This window comes from Heterodontus francisci, chromosome 10 (genome assembly GCF_036365525.1).
Source record: "Heterodontus francisci isolate sHetFra1 chromosome 10, sHetFra1.hap1, whole genome shotgun sequence".
NCBI lineage: Eukaryota > Metazoa > Chordata > Chondrichthyes > Heterodontiformes > Heterodontidae > Heterodontus > Heterodontus francisci.
The window spans coordinates 104,795,682-104,815,193 of record NC_090380.1 but is presented as its reverse complement, the minus strand read 5'-3'; the positions used below and the strand labels follow the sequence as shown (position 1 = coordinate 104,815,193).

The 19,512-nt window shown below is 46.4% G+C and overlaps 2 protein-coding genes across 14 annotated transcripts in view; both read left to right on the top strand.

Moving 5' to 3' along the window:
- The window catches only part of prdm15 (PR domain containing 15), an 82,416-nt gene extending 71,402 nt beyond the window's left edge, over nt 1–11,014 (top strand). For 4 of the 6 annotated variants that reach the window (XM_068041228.1, XM_068041227.1, XM_068041226.1 and 1 more), the window contains 4 exons: nt 29–112; nt 1,424–1,599; nt 4,797–5,054; nt 10,106–11,013. In XM_068041228.1, the coding sequence (XP_067897329.1) occupies nt 29–112; nt 1,424–1,599; nt 4,797–5,054; nt 10,106–10,630 (1,043 nt within the window). In that variant the 3' untranslated portion in view covers nt 10,631–11,013. Of the gene's footprint in view, nt 1–28; nt 113–1,423; nt 1,600–4,796; nt 5,055–10,105 lie in introns of all 6 variants that reach the window. The other 2 variants (XM_068041223.1, XM_068041225.1) reach the window with 2 other exon arrangements.
- Nucleotides 11,015–16,032: 5,018 nt separating this feature from the next.
- LOC137374702 (histone H4 transcription factor-like) overlaps nt 16,033–19,512 on the top strand; it is a 40,013-nt gene continuing 36,533 nt past the window's right edge. For all 8 annotated transcript variants that reach the window (XR_010975887.1, XM_068041233.1, XM_068041236.1 and 5 more), the window contains exon 1: nt 16,033–16,211. The gene's annotated coding sequence lies outside the window, so the exon portion shown is untranslated. The remainder of the gene's footprint in view (nt 16,212–19,512) is intronic.

Sequence of the window (19,512 nt, the reverse complement as noted above, 5' to 3'; positions counted from 1 at the left end):
ACATTGTGTTTTTTTTTATTCACTGCAGGTGTGAAGGACTTCATGTGTGAGCTGTGTGGGAAAACCTTCAGTGAGAGGAATAGCATGGAGAACCATAAACTGCTTCATACTGGTGCGTCTGCCAAACTAAACCAGTCATGTTCAAGCTGCGACCAGGTTTATTGGTGTTGTATGACTCGCTGGTGACATCAACTCTTCCATTTTTTTCAGAAGGGGAATGAATTTTTAAGAGGAAACAACTATTGTATTGAGAACAATAAGGGAAACATTTGCATGGGTATAGTGAGAGGGTAGGGGAGCGGGACTAATTGTGGACAGATCTTCTAAAGAGCTGGCGCAGGCACGATGGGCTGACTAGCCTCCTTCTGTGCTGTAAAACTGTCATTAAATGGAAAATAAGTGATAACCAAGGGCTGAATTTTGTGCTGGAGGCGGGGCTCCCGTCCCTTTCAAGATGGCGATCCCGCCTCCTAGACCTGCCGGCCAATCACAGGGCTAGCAGCTCAGCAGTATTGGCAGTGCCACCAGGAGCAGTGGCCACCGCCAGTACTGCAGACGCTTCGGACCCAGGCCCAGTGATGGAACCCCGGAACAGAGGTCGGTGAGGTAGGGTCGCCGGGGGCAGTGTGGAAGGCCCCAGCGAAGGGGTGTGGTCATGCAGTCCAGGGGGAGGGGGGGTGCTGGGGGGTGGTAAAGTTGTTCCCAGTGTGGGGGGGGGGGTCCTCTGTGGGCCACAAATAGCCCATGAAGGAGGGACTGCCCCCCCCCCCCGCCCCCAAGCCCTCAGGGAGGGCACCTCATTTTCCAAGGTGTCCTCCCCAACCGCAGAGGCCCCTCTCCCGCCTCTGGTAGGCTCCCAGCGGCAGTGGGGAAAAAGCACCTAAAAGGTCACTTAAGGGCCTCAATCGGCCTCTGGGCAGGAATGCTGTCATCGTCCTGACCTGCCCCCGGGAAGATTGCTGGGTCATGGGATGGTGATGGGCCCTCCGCCCCACTGCATCCCCTGTCACCTGTCTCGATGCTCCTTGCCACCCCATCTCCAATCCCGCCTTGGAGGGAAGTGCGGGTGCTGTAAAATCCCGGCCTAAGAGTGAGATATAGGCTGGAGTTTAATTCATGGCTACAAATGATGTACATATAGAATAAGGGGAACCTGGGATTGAGTTACAAGCAGGAATCCAATTTGAGTTCAGATGGTTTATCAGTAGAATGTATCATGTATTCACAGGAACGAGTCCAAGAAATTGTGTTACAGTAACAGGTCATATTCATATTGTTTTCTAATCTCTGTTTAGGGGTTTCCATCCATCAGCTGTCATTAATTAATCCTTTTGCTAGCATCAATTTCAGTCAGTGGCGATCCCACTTTTAAATCTTTTCCATTTTTGTCTGCCCTTCTCTTCTGCCCATCTTTCATTCTCAGTTGGAAAGCAGTGGACCTGCAGCGTCTGTGAGAAAAAGTTTGTCACCGAGTACATGCTTTTCAAACATATACAGCTGACTCACAAAAAAGTGGAAGCCCAGAACTGCCACCTGTGTGGCACGAAGGTTTCTACACGAGCTTCGATGAACAGGCACATGAGGCGCAAACATCCCGAGGTGAGAGGTTTTAATGATAAACTGACAGCCGGAGGCTCTGGTAATGGGAACAATTACCTCAACAATATCCCATTGGTGGAAAGGGGCGGGGGCAGTGGGTCAACATCCATTTTTATGGCAGGTTGTGAGTTACATGTTGGTCAAAGGGAAATCATTTCTTCCCTCGCCCCCACCTGAAGCTTTTCATTAGCCATTTGCTCGGTACAGCATTGTGAGCATCACAGTGCAATATAGCAACAATTCTGGGGCACAGTTGTGACAGGGCTGAATGAGTTGAGCAAAAACTCTCCAGAATACCAATTGGTGTGATAGAGCAGCTTCTAGACTCCACTATCATTGAGGGCTCTTCCTTTGTAATAGTGCAAGGGATCAAGTCTACTTCATTTTAGAAGCATTTTACAAGCTATAGTGATAGATGTGAGGATTTGAAAGGTGACGTACGAGAAACACAGAGCTTCTTCATTAGAACACAGAAGGCTGAGAGGAGATCTAATAGAGGTGTTTGTGATCAGGAACTCCTACAGATGTTATAAATAGAGGTATAGAGTATAAAAGCAAGAAGGTTATGATGAATCTTTATAAAACACTGGCGTGGCCTCAGCTGGAGTATTGTGTCCAATACTGGACACCACACTTTAGGAAGGATACGAAGACTTTAGAGAGGGTGCAGCAAAGATTTGTGAGAATGGCTCAAGGGATGAGGGACTTCAATTATGTGGATAGATTGGAGAAGGTGGGGCTGTTCTCCTTGGAGAAGAGAAAATTGAGAGGAGATTTGGTAGAGGTGCCCAGAATGATGAGCGGTCTAGGCAGAGTAGATGGGGAGAAACTGTTCCCATTGGTGGAAGAGTCGAGAACCAGAGGAGACCGTTTGAAGGTGAATGACAAAAGAACCGAAGGCGACATGAGGAAAAACTTGATGCAGCGAGTGGTTCGGATCTGGAATGCACTGCCTGAGAGTGTGGTGGAGGTGGATTCAGTTGTCACTTTCTAAAGGAAATTGGATAATTATCTGAAGGGAAAAGATTTATAGGGCTACAGGGAAAGGACAGGGGAGTTGGACTAACTGAATTGCTCTTGTAGAGAGACAGCATGGACATGAAGACTGAATGGCTTCCTTCTATGCTGTAACCATTCTATAACTTCTGGTGCTCCTGAACAGATATTGACAGGCTGCGAGGAACCTCTGAACGTCTTTACCTCTGAAAGACTGTGCCTGCTGCAAACAACACTTTCATTTCAGAAAGCGTGGTGTTATTTATATGCTGGAACAGATTCAGACTGGATTTTACCACGGCTTCGGAACCCTGATGTCAAGACCTAATGGGAGTTCCGAACCCACACTTGCCAGATGTTCGACCCTTGGTGCAATCTTCCCGGAGGCGACCTCCTAATTGACCGCGTTCGCAGAGCCTCGGCAGCCCCACCGGGAAAGGCGGGCACTGCTGAGGCAGGTGGGGAACCGCGAGGGCGCTCATGGAGGCACCCTCGGAGGCGTGTGTTCATGTCGGAAATTGAGGCGCAAAGCCGTTAGGCCCTTCGCAGCAGGGGGGAAATCGGCCGAATAGTTCGGGCAACAGGTGCCGCCTTTCCTGCCCACGGCCCCGTCGTTGGGGCATGGAGCATTTGGCTTCGATGTCTTCTCCATTGAGCTGGTGGCCTCTGCACGCAGTGGGAGAGCCGCTCCGCCGGCGGCAAAATGCCAGTGAGGCCGCAAAATAGCCCCTAATTGGGGCCTTAATCGTCTCAATTAGCTGCCCGCCTCTGTGGAGTGGGCAGCCGATCCTACACCCCACCCGCCCCAGGAAAGTTCCCCAGCATCAGGAATGTGTCAGGGAACTGTGCCGAAGCACTGCCCCCTGTTTTCCGTTTCCTCCCCCGCCCCCCACACCCCCGTCCCCCACCACCTCCAAGCCCGCACTACCACCAGGCTGGCAAAACTCACCCCGAAATGTCCGTAAGTCAACAAATGCAAATATCTGACGGTGTTATGGACCCCATTTGAAAATCATCCATCTGATTTGTAACATTTGGAAGTGTGAAACAATTTACGAGCCAAAAGGCCCCTCGATTCAGGAAATATCATTGCACTAGAATCATAGAATGGTACGACACACGTGCCCGTGCCTGCTCTTTAGTAGAACTATCCAATTGGTCCCGCTCTCCCTGCTCCTTCTCCATAGTCCTGTACATTTTTTGCCTTCAAGTATTTATCCAGTTCTCTTTTGAATGTCACCATTGAATCAGCTTCCACCACCCTTTCAGATGGTGCATTCCAGATCACAACAACTCCCTGTATATAAAAACGTTTCTTTATATCACCTCTGATTCTTTTCCAATCACCTGAAATCTGGTGTCAACCCTTCTCCCACTGGAAACAGTTTCTCCTTATTTACTCTGTCAAAACCATTCATAATTTTCAATGCCTCTACCATATCTCTTAAGCTTCCTTCCTCTAAGCTTCTTCAGTCTCTCCACAATGTAAACCTCCAAAATATAAACTTCTATTTTGTATTCCCCGAGATGAGGGCTGTTAGTGCTCGGATTGGAACGTTTTCCCATTTCTGCCGTCTAGTGTAAGCAGCAAACGCTCTGAGATCAGTTCGAGCACAGTTAGATGCGGACTGCAGCTCCCTTTTCTCCTCAGCAGCGACAGTGTTCTTCAGCCACATCCTCACAAGAGTGCCCGATACTGAGCCAGTACGATTTCCTCGTTTCCCACACCGGCCATTTTGTGGATTTATTTAAGTGGGATTGCTAGTTAATACCTGATCTGTGCTGTGATCCTTTACTTAGGAACTGAGCCTGCAGAAAGAGGAGGCCATCCATGCCATAATCAGGACTGGATTTGAACTCAGATTATAGCAGTGAAACAACATCCACTTCACCATTTTCCCCAAAAGGCCTCAACTCTTTCCTTACAAATGGATTTCCCTTTTGAACTTTCAGAAGGGAATTGGATAAATACTTGAAAAGATTTTCAGAGCTACGGAGAAAGAGCTGGAGAAGTGGGACTAATTGGATAGCACTTTCAAAGAACTGGTACTGGCAGGATGGGCTGAGTGGCCTCTTCTTCTGCTGTATCATTTTGTGAATGCTGAAGCCATTGGTTACTGCCTGGTGTGTGCATGTGCAGTTTGACAGTCAATAACCAACACTGTTTGTCACTGACGTATTTTACTCTTTCCTTGTTGCAGCAGGATATAAGCTTACACATGAACGAGCTAGCAGAAATGGGCCAGGTGAAAAGATCAAAACGGGGACAAAAGAAGAAGCGGAAGACAGAAGAAGAGGAGGAAGAGGAAGAAGAAGAGGAGGAGGATGAAGAGGAAGATGATGATGAATCAGCAGCAGCTGCTGATGAGGCCGCGATGTACACCTACACAGATAAAGAGACTGGTTTCACAGGAGCAGTGGATGATGAGACAGATTCCGCGGTGCAGAACATGAGTCAGGTCAGTGTGGTATCATGGCAGACACCGGTTTAGCATGCTGTGACTGAGAGACTCCCTCGGTAAACGGGGTCCCTGACGGAGAGACTCCCTCGGTAAACGGGGTCCCTGACGGAGAGACTCCCTCGGTAAACGGGGTCCCTGACGGAGAGACTCCCTCGGTAAACGGGGTCCCTGACGGAGAGACTCCCTCGGTAAACGGGGTCCCTGACGGGGACACTGATCCTTGCAGATTCCACATGTCACAGCCTGCCAACTTGAAAATGGCCTCTTTATCCCTACTGACTGCTTTTTGTCCATTAACCAATTCTCTATCCATAGTAATATATTACCCCATCTTCATGAGCCCTTATTTATCTTGTGTATTAATCTTTTGTGTGCCACCTTATCGAATGACTTTTGGAAATCCAAGTATACTACATCTACTGGTTTCCCTTTATCTACCCTACTAGTTACATCCTCAAAAAAATCTCAAATTTGGCAAAAAATTTTTCCCTTTCGTAAAGCCACGTTGACGTTTTTTTGCTCTGCTGATGGTAAATGAAAAAGACAAGACTTGCATTTATATAGTGCCTTTCACAACCTCAAAACAGCCTAAAGCACTTTACAGCCAGTTAAGTACTTTTGTAGACACTGTTGCAATGTAGGAAATGCGGCAACCAAATTGCGCACAGCAAAGTCTCGGACAGCAATGAGATAATAACTAGATAATGTGTTATGGTGATGTTGGTTGCAGGTTAAGTATTGGCCAATGACAGAGGAGAATTCCCCTGCTCTTCTTTGAAATCGTGCCATGTGATCTTTTATGTCCATCCATTGTGTTTCTTGCATTGTAGCAGTGACTACACTTAAAAAGTGCTTCATTGACTCTAAAGCACTTTGGGATGCCCTGTAGAAACATAGAAATATTAGGAGCAGGAGTAGGCCATTCGGCCCTTCGAGCCTGCTCGATCATGTACGATCATGGCTAATCATCCAAACTCAGTAACCTGTTCCCGTTTTCTCCCTGTATCCCTTGATCTAATGAGCCCTAAGAACTATATCTAACTCTTTCTTGAATATATTCAATGATTTGGACTCAACTGCTTTCCGTGGTAGAGAATTCCACAGGTTCACCACTCTGGGTGAAGAAATCTCTCATCTCAGTCCTAAATGGCTTACCCCTGATCCTAGACTGTGACCCCTGGTCCTGGACTTCCCGCCATTGTGAACATCCTTTCTGCATCTAATCTGCCCAGTCCTGTTAGAATTTTGTAGGTTTCTATGAGATCCCCCCTCGTTCTTCTAAACTCTAGCGAATACAAGCCTAATCGACCCAATCTCTCTTCATACGTCAGTCCTGCCATCCCAGGAATCAGTCTGGTGAACCTTCGCTGCACTCCCTCTATAGCAAAAACATCCTTCCTCAGATAAGGGGACCAAAACTGCACACAACACTCCAGATGTCGTCTCACCAAGGCCTTGTATAATTGCAGCAAGACATCCTTGCTCCTGTACTCGAATCCTCTCGCTATGAAGGCCAACATACCATTTGCCGCTTTAACTGCCTGCTGCACCTGCATGCTTACCTTCAGCGACTGGTGCACAAGGACACCCAGGTCTCGCTGCACCTCCCCCTTTCCCAATCTATCACTGTTCAGATAATCTGCTTTTCTGTTTTTGCCACCAAAGTGGATAACCTCACATTTATCCACATTATACTGCATCTGCCATGTTTTCGCCCACTCACTCAACCTGTCCAAATCACACTGGAGCTTCTTTGCATCCTCCTCACAGCTCACATTCCCACCCAGCTTTGTGTCATCTGCAAACTTGGATATATTATAATTAATTGCCTCATCTATATCATTAATATATATTGTGAATAGCTGGATCCTAGCACTGAACCCTGATGTATCCCATTAGTCACTGCCTGCCCCTCTGAAAAAGAACTGTTTATTCCTACTCTTTGTTTCCTGTCTGCCAACCAATTCTCTGTCCATGTCAGTACCTTACCCCCAATCCCATGTGCTTTAATTTTGCACGCTAATCTCTTATGTGGGACCTTATCGAAAGCCTTCTGAAAGTCCAAATACACCATATCCACTGGCTCTCCCTTATCTATTCTACTAGTTACATCTTCAAAAATTCCAGTAGATTTGTCAAGCATGATTTCCCTTTCGTAAATCCATGTTAACTTTGTCCGATCCTGTCATTATTTTCCAAGTGCTCTGCTATTACATCTTTTATAATGGACTCCAGCATTTTCCCCACTACTGATGTCAGGCTAACCAGTCTATAATTCCCTGTTTTCTCTCTACCTCCTTTTTTAAATAGTGGGGTTACATTAGCTACCCTCCAATCCTTTGGAACTGTTCCAGAGTCTATAGAATTTTGAAAAATGACCAGCAATGCATCTACTATTTCTAGGGCCACTTCCTTAAGTATTCTGGGATGTAGATTATCAGGCCCTGGGGATTTATTGGCCTTCAATCCCATCAATTTCCCAAACACTATTTCCCTGCTAATACTGATTTCATATAGTTCCCCCTTCTCACTAGACCCTATGTTCCCCATCATTTCTGGGAGGTAACTTGTGTCCTCCTTTGTGAAGACAGAACCAAAGTATGTATTTAATTGGTCTGCCATTTCTTTGTTCCCCATTATAAATTTCCCCCGTTTCTGACTATAAGGGATCCACATTTGTCTTCACTAATCTTTTTCTCTTCACATATCTAAAGAAGCTTTTACAGTCAGTTTTTATGTTCTCTGCAAGCTTACTCTCATACTCCTTTGTCCTCCTTTGCTGAATTCTAAGCTGCTCCCAGTCCTCAGGTTTGCTGCTTGTTCTGGCCATTTTATATTTCTCCTCTTTGGATCTAACACTGTCCCTAATTTCTTTTGTAAGCCATGGTTGAGCCACCCTTCCTGTTTTATTTTTGCGCCAGACAGGAATGAACAATTGTTGTAATTCATCCATGCGCTCTTTAAATGCTAGCCATTGCCTGTCCACTGTCAACCCTTTAAGTAATGCTCCCCAATCTATCAAAGCCAACATGTGCCTCATACCTTCATAGTTTCCTTTATTTAGATTCAGGACCCTAGTCTCAGAATAAACTCTCTTACTCTCCATCTTAATGAAGAATTCTATCATGTTATGGTTGTTTTTCCCCAAGGGACTCCGCACAACAAGATTGTTAACTAATCCTTTCTCATTACACAATACACAGTCTAGGATGGCCTGTTCTCTAGTTGGTTCCTCAACGTATTGGCCCAAAAAACCATCATGTACGCACTCCAGGAATTGCTCCTTTACTGTATTATTGCTAATTTGGTTTGCCTAATCTATATGTAGATCAAAGTCACCCATAATTACAGTTGCAGCCTTATTGCATGCATCTCTAATTTTCCGATTAATGCCATCTTCTACATCACCACTGCTGTTTGGGGGTCTAACCCCCACCAACGTTTTCTGCCCCTTGGTGTTTCTTAGCTCCACCCATAAAGATTCCACATCAGGATTCTCTGAGCTAATATCCTTCCTCACTATTGTATTGATTTCCTCTTTTACTAACAATGCTACTCCACCTCCTTTCCCATTTTGCCTGTCCTTCCTAAATATTGAATACCCTTGGATGTTCAGTTCCCATCCTTGGTCACCCTACATCATGTCTCCGTAATCGCAATTATATTGTAAACATTTACATCTATTTGCGCTGTTAATTCACCTACCTTATTATGAATACTCTGCGCATTGAGACACAATGCCTTTAGGCTTGACTTTTTAACATTCTCAGTCATTTTAGCATTATTTCGCACTGTGGCCCTATTTGTTTCTTGCCCTTGATTTCTATGCCTTCCACTTTTGCCTTTTTGTTTCCTGTCTTTCGTTTCTATCCTTGTTTCCTCCTCAGTCTCCCCGCTCAGGTTTCCATCCCCCTGTCATTCTAGTTTAAATCCTCCCCAACAGCACTAGCAAACGGCCCAGCGAGGACATCGGTTCTGGTCCTGCCTGGGTGTAACCTCTCCCGCTTGTACAGGTCCCACCTTCCCCAGAACCGGTCCCGATGTCCCAGGAATCTAAATCCCTCCCTCCTGCACCATTTCTCCAGCCACGCATTCATCTGGTCTATTCTCCTGTTCCTATACTCACGAACACGTGGCACAGGAAGTAATCCTGAGATTACTACCTATGAGGTCCTGCTTTTTAATTTAGCTCCTAACTCCTTAAATTCATCTTGCAGGACCTCATCCCTTTTTCTACCTATGTCGTTGGTACCAACATGTATCACGACCACTTCAGAATGTCCTGCGGTCGCTCTGAGACATCCTTGACCCTAGCACCAGGGAGGCACATACTATCCTGGTTTGCAGCCACAGAAACGCATGTCTGTTCCCCTTACATTTGAATCTCCTATCACTATGGTTTCCCAGTCTTTTTCCTCCACTGCTGTGCAGCAGAGCCATCTGTGGTGCCACAAAGTTGGCTGTTGCTGCTTTCCCCTGGGAGGCCATCCCCCCACAACAGTATTCAAAGTGATATATCTGTTTGAGAGGGGGATGGCGACAGGGAACTCCTGTACTACCTGCCTGCGCCTACGACTCCGTCTGGTGGTCACCCATCCCTTTTCTGCCTGTGCAGCCATTACCTGCGGTGTGACCACCTTGCTAAACGTGCTATCCACGATGTCCTCAGCATTGCGGATGCTCCACAGTGAATCCATCCGCAGCTCCAGCTCCGTACTATGGGTAGCCAACAGCTGCGGATGGATACACTTCCTGCACACATGGTCGTCAGGGACACTGCAAGCGTTCTTGATTTCCCACATAGCTCAGGAGGAGCATATCACGGTTGCGAGCTCTCCTGCCATGACTTACCTTTAGATTACTTAGTTATTCCCTTTAATTATAAAATTCTAATTACGCTAGGGGCCTTGTTCTACTCCAAACACTACCCACTACAATCTAAAGTCCTTAATGTAGTTGTGAAACGTTCTGTATAAATGCAAGCTCTTTCTTTCTGTTGTACAATTTGTGTTCACCACTATAAAAAAGAATGTTTTGTTTTGCCTTAGGTGGTCGTGACACTCGGCGATTCAAATGGTACCACGGCAACTAGCTCTGCCGGGCTGACAAACATTGCGGTCTCTCCCAACATCAGCACGGTGGCTGGCACCCACTTCACCAACCTCCAGCCCATCACGGTGACCAACCTGACGCTGCAGGACCGCCAAATGCAGCTCGACTCCATCCTGACAGTCAGCTTTGACTCCATCAGCGGCTCCACTGTGGTGCACAGCCGGCCGATGGAGATCCAGATCGAGGCACAGCCAACTGCCACGCCGCAGGCCCACTCCCTCGCCCAGTCTATGAACTTAACCACCTTTGTCAACTCTATCGCCCCGGTGGAGAGCTCGCTGGGCGAACAGCAGCATGCCATGACCTGGAGGGCTGTGCCGCAAGCTGCAGATGGTTCTCACCACATCCTCCAGCCTCAGCCGACACCAGCAGCTCCGCAGCAACAACAGCAGCAGCCGCAGCAAGTTCAGATTCAGGCACAGCAATCCCAACAGGCCCAACAACAGATATACAACTATTAAAGAATCCCATCTGCCGCCCACCCACCATCCCACACAAAAATAAAGAACGTTCCCTCCCCCTCAACATCGGAAACACTCAACGCAAAATCAGCTGTGACTGACATTCAGTGGCTTTACACAGGGGGATGAAACAGTCCACTCTGACTTGGATTTGATCCACTCCAGCCTTTTGTGACTCTGCAGCACAAAATTCCCTTCCGCTTTCACTCCACCCCACAGATTTCCCAGCGCCAGGTGTATACGTGAACACGGCAGAACCATGTCTTGAATGTGATATTAGCGGTTTAAAGTGAACAATTATTTTTATTAAATCCTAAAAAAGCAAAGACTTGAAGTGCAACCATAATTTTAAAAAATGTACCTATGATTCTGTGACAACTTCGTAACATGATTTAAAATAAGTTGGATTCGTGTGTCAGTTAGTACAGCTGCTGAATATCCACCTTTGTATTTTTGTGACTTTGTCCTTCCTTCAGTCTGTGTACGTTTCACTTTCTCTGTCCATTTACACTCTGTCTCTTTCTCATTCTGGAGCCTAGATTTTTTTTGAATAGGAATGATTTCAAAGCTGACGCGCATCCATTTAAAATGAATGTGTTAACGCAAGTGTTAAGATAACACTGATCTGCAAATCTAGGACTGTGGCTCTTATGCTACCTCTGTTTCCCATCCCGCCCCCCCCCCCCCCCCCCCCCATACACACACACACACACACACACAGAATTAAACTTTCTGTCTTCAATTATTTTCACTCCCAACACACAGAAGCTGTGAGCTGAAAGGTGTATTAGTTACAAAAGGATCACTCAGTGCAACTAATGCACACTAATAAAATTGAGGAAAACATGTCATTCAACTGAAGGAAGGCATTGAGCGATAAGGTATATCGACTAAAGGACAATTGGTTGGTATATAAGGGTGGTCTATTTCCTGGGTTAGTGTGTAGAAAGTGGCAATGGAAGTAAAGGCTTGTTTTTTGGCAATCTTCACCTCGTTGAAGACAATGATCCCTGCTCGAGTTTGGTTCCATTGGTGCCAGTTGCCATGTTGCATCTAATCCAAATGAACATTCCTTCATGTGTTAGCCCATACGGTAAACATTGACAGAGTTATCGGATCCAATCCCCACCCAATCGTTATCCAACGCATGCATCTTCCAGCATTGCACGGGAATTGGGAATAGTGGCTGACTATTTTCCCGTGGCAACAAAGGCCAATTGTTATAATCCCAAGTATTACCCTGAGTGAGCTCATTCAATTCAGCCCTGGCTGTATATTGAACCCAGGAACCAGCTATTCTGCATATAAGCTGAGATGCAGAGTGCCTCACCAGCGATGCCTGGTGAGGGGTGTAAAATGTATATTTCTACATTGTGAATATGTAATGAAGTTTTGACTGATATTCCTGAGCCACTTTTCTTGGTCAAAATTCATTTTTTAAAATTTTATTTGTAAACCTTCAAATGCTATAAATAGAATCCCATCAGCTGGAGCAGGAGTAACCTTACTATTGAAAGCTTCACACTGGCTGGGTCCTTTCAGCAAGTGGACGTAAATCAACCCTTAACCCAGTTTCCTTTCCATGCATACAGGAAAAAATGTCCCAGTGGGCAGTACACACCTTCCACCCTGAGGAAAACCTTGAGGTCGGAGATTCAGCCAAGCACTGAAGGTGTGAAAGCAAAAACCAGGAAATGCAGGAAATATGCTGCAGGTCAGTCAGCATCTGTGCAGAGCAGAGACAAGTTCCCATTTCAGGTAGGGATCCTTCACCAGAACTGGATCTACACCTGAAACATGAACTGACTTGTTCCCTTCACAGATGTTGACTGACCTGCTGAGTCTTTCCGGCATTTTATGTTTTTGTTTCAGATTTCCGGCAACCGGGTTTTTTTTTGTACATTTTGTTTACTTTGAAAGTGTTGCATATACAGAAGAAACATTAAGGAGGGTGGACTGTTTGGCCCATGAAAGCTGATCCCCTCTAGCTCCTCATAATGCTTGAATGTCCCTAAAGTCTGTAACTTTACCCACAATAACAGCTAATTTCAAACATTTATTGTCCTTTTTTTGATTTCAAAGATTTATTGTCCTTTTTTTGGATTTCAAGCATTTATTGGCTTTTTTTGAAGTAGTTTTTCCTGCTATCTGATCTAAAACTAGATTATATTTATTATTTTAAAGTAAGATTAACCTTATTAAGCCATGTAATAGGTTGTTTACTTCAATGAGACCCCCTTTCACAACCATCTTTACTCCAGGCTATGGGCATTAACTGTTCCTCACAACATATCCACTCTTCCCTTAAATTCGTATCATGTTGCTCTTTACAGATTCCCCAGTGTCAAATTGTGTAGGATGAGACGTTTTAAAATAAGACCCTGTGTGCTCTCCTAGGTGGTTGTCAAAGATCCCATGGCGCTATTTTGAAGTAGAGCAGGGGAGTGATCCCAGTATGAGAACAGAAAGTGCCGGAAATACTCAGTAGGTCTGGCAGCATCTGTGGAAAGAGAAACAGTTAACGTTTCAGGTCAGTGACCCTTCATCAGTGGCTCCAAAGTGAAATAGGTTAAGGCAGTCTGCTCCTCCTGTTAAGTTCTGTTGAAGGGTCACAGACCTAAAAGGGTGGAGTGTAGGGGGGAGAAAAACAAACGGGAAGGTTTGTAATAGGGGTGGAAGGCAGGAGAGACTAAATGACAAAAGAGTTGATGGTGCAGGGCCAAAGGGAGTGGTAATGGGACAAGTAAAGAAACAAAAGATGTGTCCAGAGGAGGTGTGAATGGCAGGATCATGAATAGCTGCTGCCCAAAAGCAAAAAGAGAATAACGAGAGAGTAAAACCAAAATCAGCAAAGAAAAAGGAAACAAAATGAATGCAGAGATTATGGCCTGAAATGGTTGAACTCGTGTTGTGTCTGGAAGGCTGAAAAGTGCCTAATTAAAAGATGAGGTGCTGTTCCTCAAGCTTGTGTTGAGCTTCATTGGAAACTGCAGGAAGCTAAGGACAGAGAGGTCAGAGTGGGATTAAGGTGGAAAATTAAAATGACGTGACAAAGCTCAGGGTCATGCTTGCAGACTGTACAGAGATGTCCCACAAAGTGGTCACCCAATCTGCATTTTGTCTTGCCAACATAGAGCAGACCGCATTATAAGCAGCGAATGCAGTACACCAAATTGAAAGAAGTACATGTAAAATCGCTATTTTGCCTGGAAGGTGTTTGGGGCGTTGGACAGTGAGGAGGGAACAAAAGGGTAGCTGTTGCATCTCCTGTGCTTACATGGAAAGGTGAGGTGGGAAGGGGAGGGGTAATTAAGGAGTGGACCAGGGTGTCGTGGAGGGAATAGTTGTTTTGGAATGCTGAAAGCCAAGGGGAACATGTTTGGTAATGGTGTCACATTGGAAATGGCAGAGGCTGATCTGTTAAATAGGGAGGCTGGTCGGGTAGAAGGTGAGGATGAGGGGAATCCTATCATGGTTCTGGGAGGGAAGGAAGCTGAGGGAGAAGTGCAGGAAAGGGAACGGACATGACCAAGGGCCCTTTCAATTACAGTCGGCGGGGAATACTCAGTTGAGGAAAAAGGAAAACATATCAGAAGCCCTAGTATGGAAGGTCACACCATCAGAACAGATGGGACAGAGACAGAGAAACTGAGAATGGAATGGAGTCCTTACAGGAAGCAGTGTGTGACGTAGCTGTGGGCTTATAATGAAAACAAAAAGTGCTGGAAATACACAGCGCATCAGGCCGCATCTGTGGAGGGAGAAGCAGAGTTAACGTTTCAGGTTTGTGACCTTTCATCAGAACATATGTTCATATCTATAGGCTTATAATGAACAATGGCTGATAGGCTATCTGCAGAAATAGAGACAGAGAAGTCAAGGAAGAGAAGGGAAGAGTTGGAGATGGACCTATTCCTTGTTCCAGTCCTACTCATGCCTCCACCCTCACCTCTTTTTCTAGTTCATTGATGACTATCAGTACTGTTTCCTGCTCTCATCCTGCACTGGAAAAGTTTACCAACTTTGCTTATAATTTCCACCCTTCTCTCATCTTCACATGGTCTATCTCTGACTTTTCCTTAACTTCACTGTCTCCATTTCTGGGGATAGGCTATCAACAAATATTCACTATAAGCTCACAGCTAGCTCACACCCTGCTTCCTATGGGCTCTATTCCATTCTCCCTGTTTCTCTGTCTGTCACATCTGTTGTATTGCCAGGATAGCGTTCCCTTTGTTTTCACCTTTCATTCCACCAGCCTCGATATTTAACGTATCACCCTCTGCCATTTCCACCCCATCCAGCGTGATGCCACCACAAAACACATCTTCCCCTCTCCTCCCCTTCCTGCATTCTGAAGGGACAATTCCCTCTGTCTGGTCCACTCCTCAATCACCCCCCAACACTGCCTCCCCCTTCCCACGGCACTTTTCCATGCAAGCGCAGGAGACTCCACACCTGCCCGTTTAGCTCCTCTCTCCTCACCGTCCAAGGTCCCAAATACTCCTTCCAGGTGAAATAGTGATTCGGTTTGCAAGCAAGACCTTGAGCTTTCGGCTGCCTGTCATTTTAACTCTCCACCTTGCTCCCACGTTGACTTCTCTGTCCTTGGCCTCCTGCAGTGTTCCAATGAAGCTTGATGTAAGCTCGAGCAACAGCACCTCATTTTTAATTAGGTACTTCACAGCATTCTGGACTCAACATTGAGCTCAACAATTTCAGACCATAACTTCTGGCCCCATTTTTCCTTTTGCTTGGCAGGTTTTGATTTTACTCTCATTTTCCTTTTTTTTTTTTGCTTTTGGGCAGCAGCTTTTCATTATTCTGCTATTTACATCTCCTCTAGCCACATCTTTTGTTTCTTCACTTGTCTGATTACCACTCCTCTTGTCATTTAATCTCTCCTAACTTCCACCCTGTCCCAGACCTTGTCTTTTGTTCTTTTTCCACCCTCCCCGCTTTTACTTCTTTAAAACCTATGACATTTCTAACTTTTCCTAGTTCTGTTGAAAGGTCTGTTTCTCTCTCCACATCAGCTGTTGGACCTGCTGAGTATTTCCAGCATTTTGTGAATGTTCAAGTAGTTTGTTTTGGTAGTGGTATATTTGAATGCCTAAAAAAATACTTTTTAACCCATTTAGGCAGTTCTTGCGCGGAAACATATCCTGTACTTGCTGTAACTTATTTTGCCCCTAACAAACATGGCGGCCTTACAGTCGTGCGTGTCAATGTCTAGCGCGGCCATTGGCTGTCTACTTGCCGCTGCCTCCCTTTCCCATTGGATGAAATGCTCGTGTTAAAGAAGCGCACTTGCGACATCTACGCATGCGTGGAAGGGTCGGGCGCAGCGGACCAATGGGCGCGGAGGGGCTGTTAGACGTCATTAAGGCGGTAAATGTGAGGTGAGTGGCGCGGGATGGAGAGGAGAGGGCGCGTGGAGCGGGGTCCGGCTTGTGAGTGCCGATACCCGGAAGCCGCCGCCTCCCCCACCCACCCGGATCGCCAGTTGTCATAGTAACGGGAGTGTGAGGTGAGAGCGCGGAGCGGCCCAGACCGGTCCGACCCGGCGTCTCCCGGCCTGGTGAGTCTCACTGTGTCTGCACAGCAGCAATGGAAAGATCAGGTTTTGGGGTTGGTTCGGATTTACGTTTCAGCCCACAGTTTACGGTGATTAACTGGGATGAGGTTTGGGGTTAGCTTTAGGGCTGAAGATTTGGAACCATGGATTGATTTTAGGATCAAGGGTCATCAATTGGATTCAGGGTCATGATGGATTGGGTTCAGGATCGGGGGTCATGATGGATTGGGTTCATTATCGGGGGTCATGATGGATTGGGTTCATTATCGAGGATCATGATGGATTGGGTTCATTATCGGGAGTCATGATGGATTGGGTTCATTATCGGGGGTCATGATGGATTGGGTTCATTATCGAGGATCATGATGGATTGGGTTCATTATCGGGGGTCATGATGGATTGGGTTCATTATCGGGGGTCATGATGGATTGGGTTTATTATCGGGGGTCATGATGGATTGGGTTCATTATCGAGGATCATGATGGATTGGGTTCATTATCGGGGGTCATGATGGATTGGGTTCATTATCGAGGATCATGATGGATTGGGTTCATTATCGGGGGTCATGATGGATTGGGTTCATTATCGGGGGTCATGATGGATTGGGTTCATTATCGAGGATCATGATGGATTGGGTTCATTATCGAGGATCATGATGGATTGGGTTCATTATCGAGGATCATGATGGATTGGGTTCAGGATCGGGGGTCATGATGGATTGGGTTCATTATCGAGGATCATGATGGATTGGGTTCATTATCGAGGATCATGATGGATTGGGTTCAGGATCGGGGGTCATGATGGATTGGGTTCATTATCGGGGGTCATGATGGATTGGGTTCATTATCGGGAGTCATGATGGATTGGGTTCATATTCGGGGGTCATGATGGATTGGGTTCATTATCGAGGATCATGATGGATTGGGTTCATTATCGAGGATCATGATGGATTGGGTTCAGGATCGGGGGTCATGATGGATTGGGTTCATTATCGGGGGTCATGATGGATTGGGTTCATTATCGGGAGTCATGATGGATTGGGTTCATATTCGGGGGTCATGATGGATTGGGTTCATTATCGGGGGTCATGATGGATTGGGTTCATTATCGGGGGTCATGATGGATTGGGTTCATTATCGGGGGTCATGATGGATTGGGTTCATTATCGGGAGTCATGATGGATTGGGTTCATTATCGGGGGTCATGATGGATTGGGTTCATTATCGGGGGTCATGATGGATTGGGTTCATTATCGGGGGTCATGATGGATTGGGTTCATTATCGGGGGTCATGATGGATTGGGTTCATTATCGGGAGTCATGATGGATTGGGTTCATTATCGGGAGTCATGATGGATTGGGTTCATTATCGAGGATCATGATGGATTGGGTTCATTATCGGGGGTCATGATGGATTGGGTTCATTATCGAGGATCATGATGGATTGGGTTCATTATCGGGGGTCATGATGGATTGGGTTCATTATCGGGGGTCATGATGCATTTGGTTCATTATCGGGGGTCATGATGGATTGGGTTCATTATCGGGGGTCATGATGGATTGGGTTCATTATCGAGGATCATGATGGATTGGGTTCATTATCGGGGGTCATGATGCATTTGGTTCATTATCGGGGGTCATGATGGATTGGGTTCATTATCGAGGATCATGATGGATTGGGTTCATTATCGGGGGTCATGATGGATTGGGTTCATTATCGGGGGTCATGATGCATTTGGTTCATTATCGGGGGTCATGATGGATTGGGTTCATTATCGGGGGTCATGATGCATTTAGTTCATTATCGGGGGTCATGATGGATTGGGTTCATTATCGGGGGTCATGATGCATTTAGTTCATTATCGGGGGTCATGATGGATTGGGTTCATTATCGGGGGTCATGATGCATTTGGTTCATTATCGGGGGTCATGATGGATTGGGTTCATTATCGGGGGTCATGATGCATTTAGTTCATTATCGGGGGTCATGATGGATTGGGTTCATTATCCAGGGTCATGATGGATTGGGTTCATTATCGAGGATCATGATGGATTGGGTTCATTATCGGGGGTCATGATGCATTTAGTTCATTATCGGGGGTCATGATGGATTGGGTTCATTATCGAGGGTCATGATGGATTGGGTTCATTATCGGGGGTCATGATGGATTGGGTTCATTATCGGGGGTCATGATGGATTGGGTTCATTATCGGGGGTCATGATGGATTGGGTTCATTATCGGGGGTCATGATGGGTTGGGTTCATTATCGGGGGTCATGATGGGTTGGGTTCATTATCGGGGGTCATGATGGGTTGGGTTCATTATTGGGGGTCATGATGGATTGGGTTCATTATCGGGGGTCATGATGGGTTGGGTTCATTATCGGGGGTCATGATGGATTGGGTTCATTATCGGGGGTCAGGATGGGTTGGGTTCATTATCGGGGGTCATGATGGATTGGGTTCATTATCTTAGGTCATGATGGATTGGGTTCATTATCGAGGATCATGATGGATTGGATTCAGAATCGGGGGTCAGGATGGATTGTGTTCAGGATCAGGGGTCATGATGTTTTGGGTTCAGGATTGGGGGTCATGATGTTTTGGGTTCAGGATCGGGGGTCATGATGTTTTGGGTTCAGGATCGGGATCATGATGGATTGGGTTCAGGATCAGGGGTCATGATGTTTTGGGTTCAGGATCGGGGGTCATGATGTTTTGGGTTCAGGATCGGGGGTCATGATGTTTTGGGTTCAGCATCGGGATCATGATGGATTGGGTTCAGGATCGGGATCATGATGGATTGGGTTCAGGATCGGGGGTCAGGATGGTTTGGGTTCAGTATCGGGGGTCAGGATGTTTTGGGTTCAGGATCGGGGGTCATGATGTTTTGGGTTCAGGATCGGGATCATGATGGATTGGGTTCAGGATCAGGGGTCATGATGTTTTGGGTTCAGGATCGGGGGTCATGATGTTTTGGGTTCAGGATCGGGGGTCATGATGTTTTGGGTTCAGCATCGGGATCATGATGGATTGGGTTCAGGATCGGGATCATGATGGATTGGGTTCAGGTTCGGGGGTCAGGATGGTTTGGGTTCAGGATCGGGATCATGATGGATTGGGTTCAGGATCAGGGGTCATGATGGATAGCGTTCAGGATCGGGATCATGATGGATTGGGTTCAGGATCAGGGGTCATGATGTTTTGGGTTCAGGATCGGGGGTCATGATGTTTTGGGTTCAGGATCGGGATCATGATGGATTGGGTTCAGGATCGGGATCATGATGGATTGGGTTCAGGATTG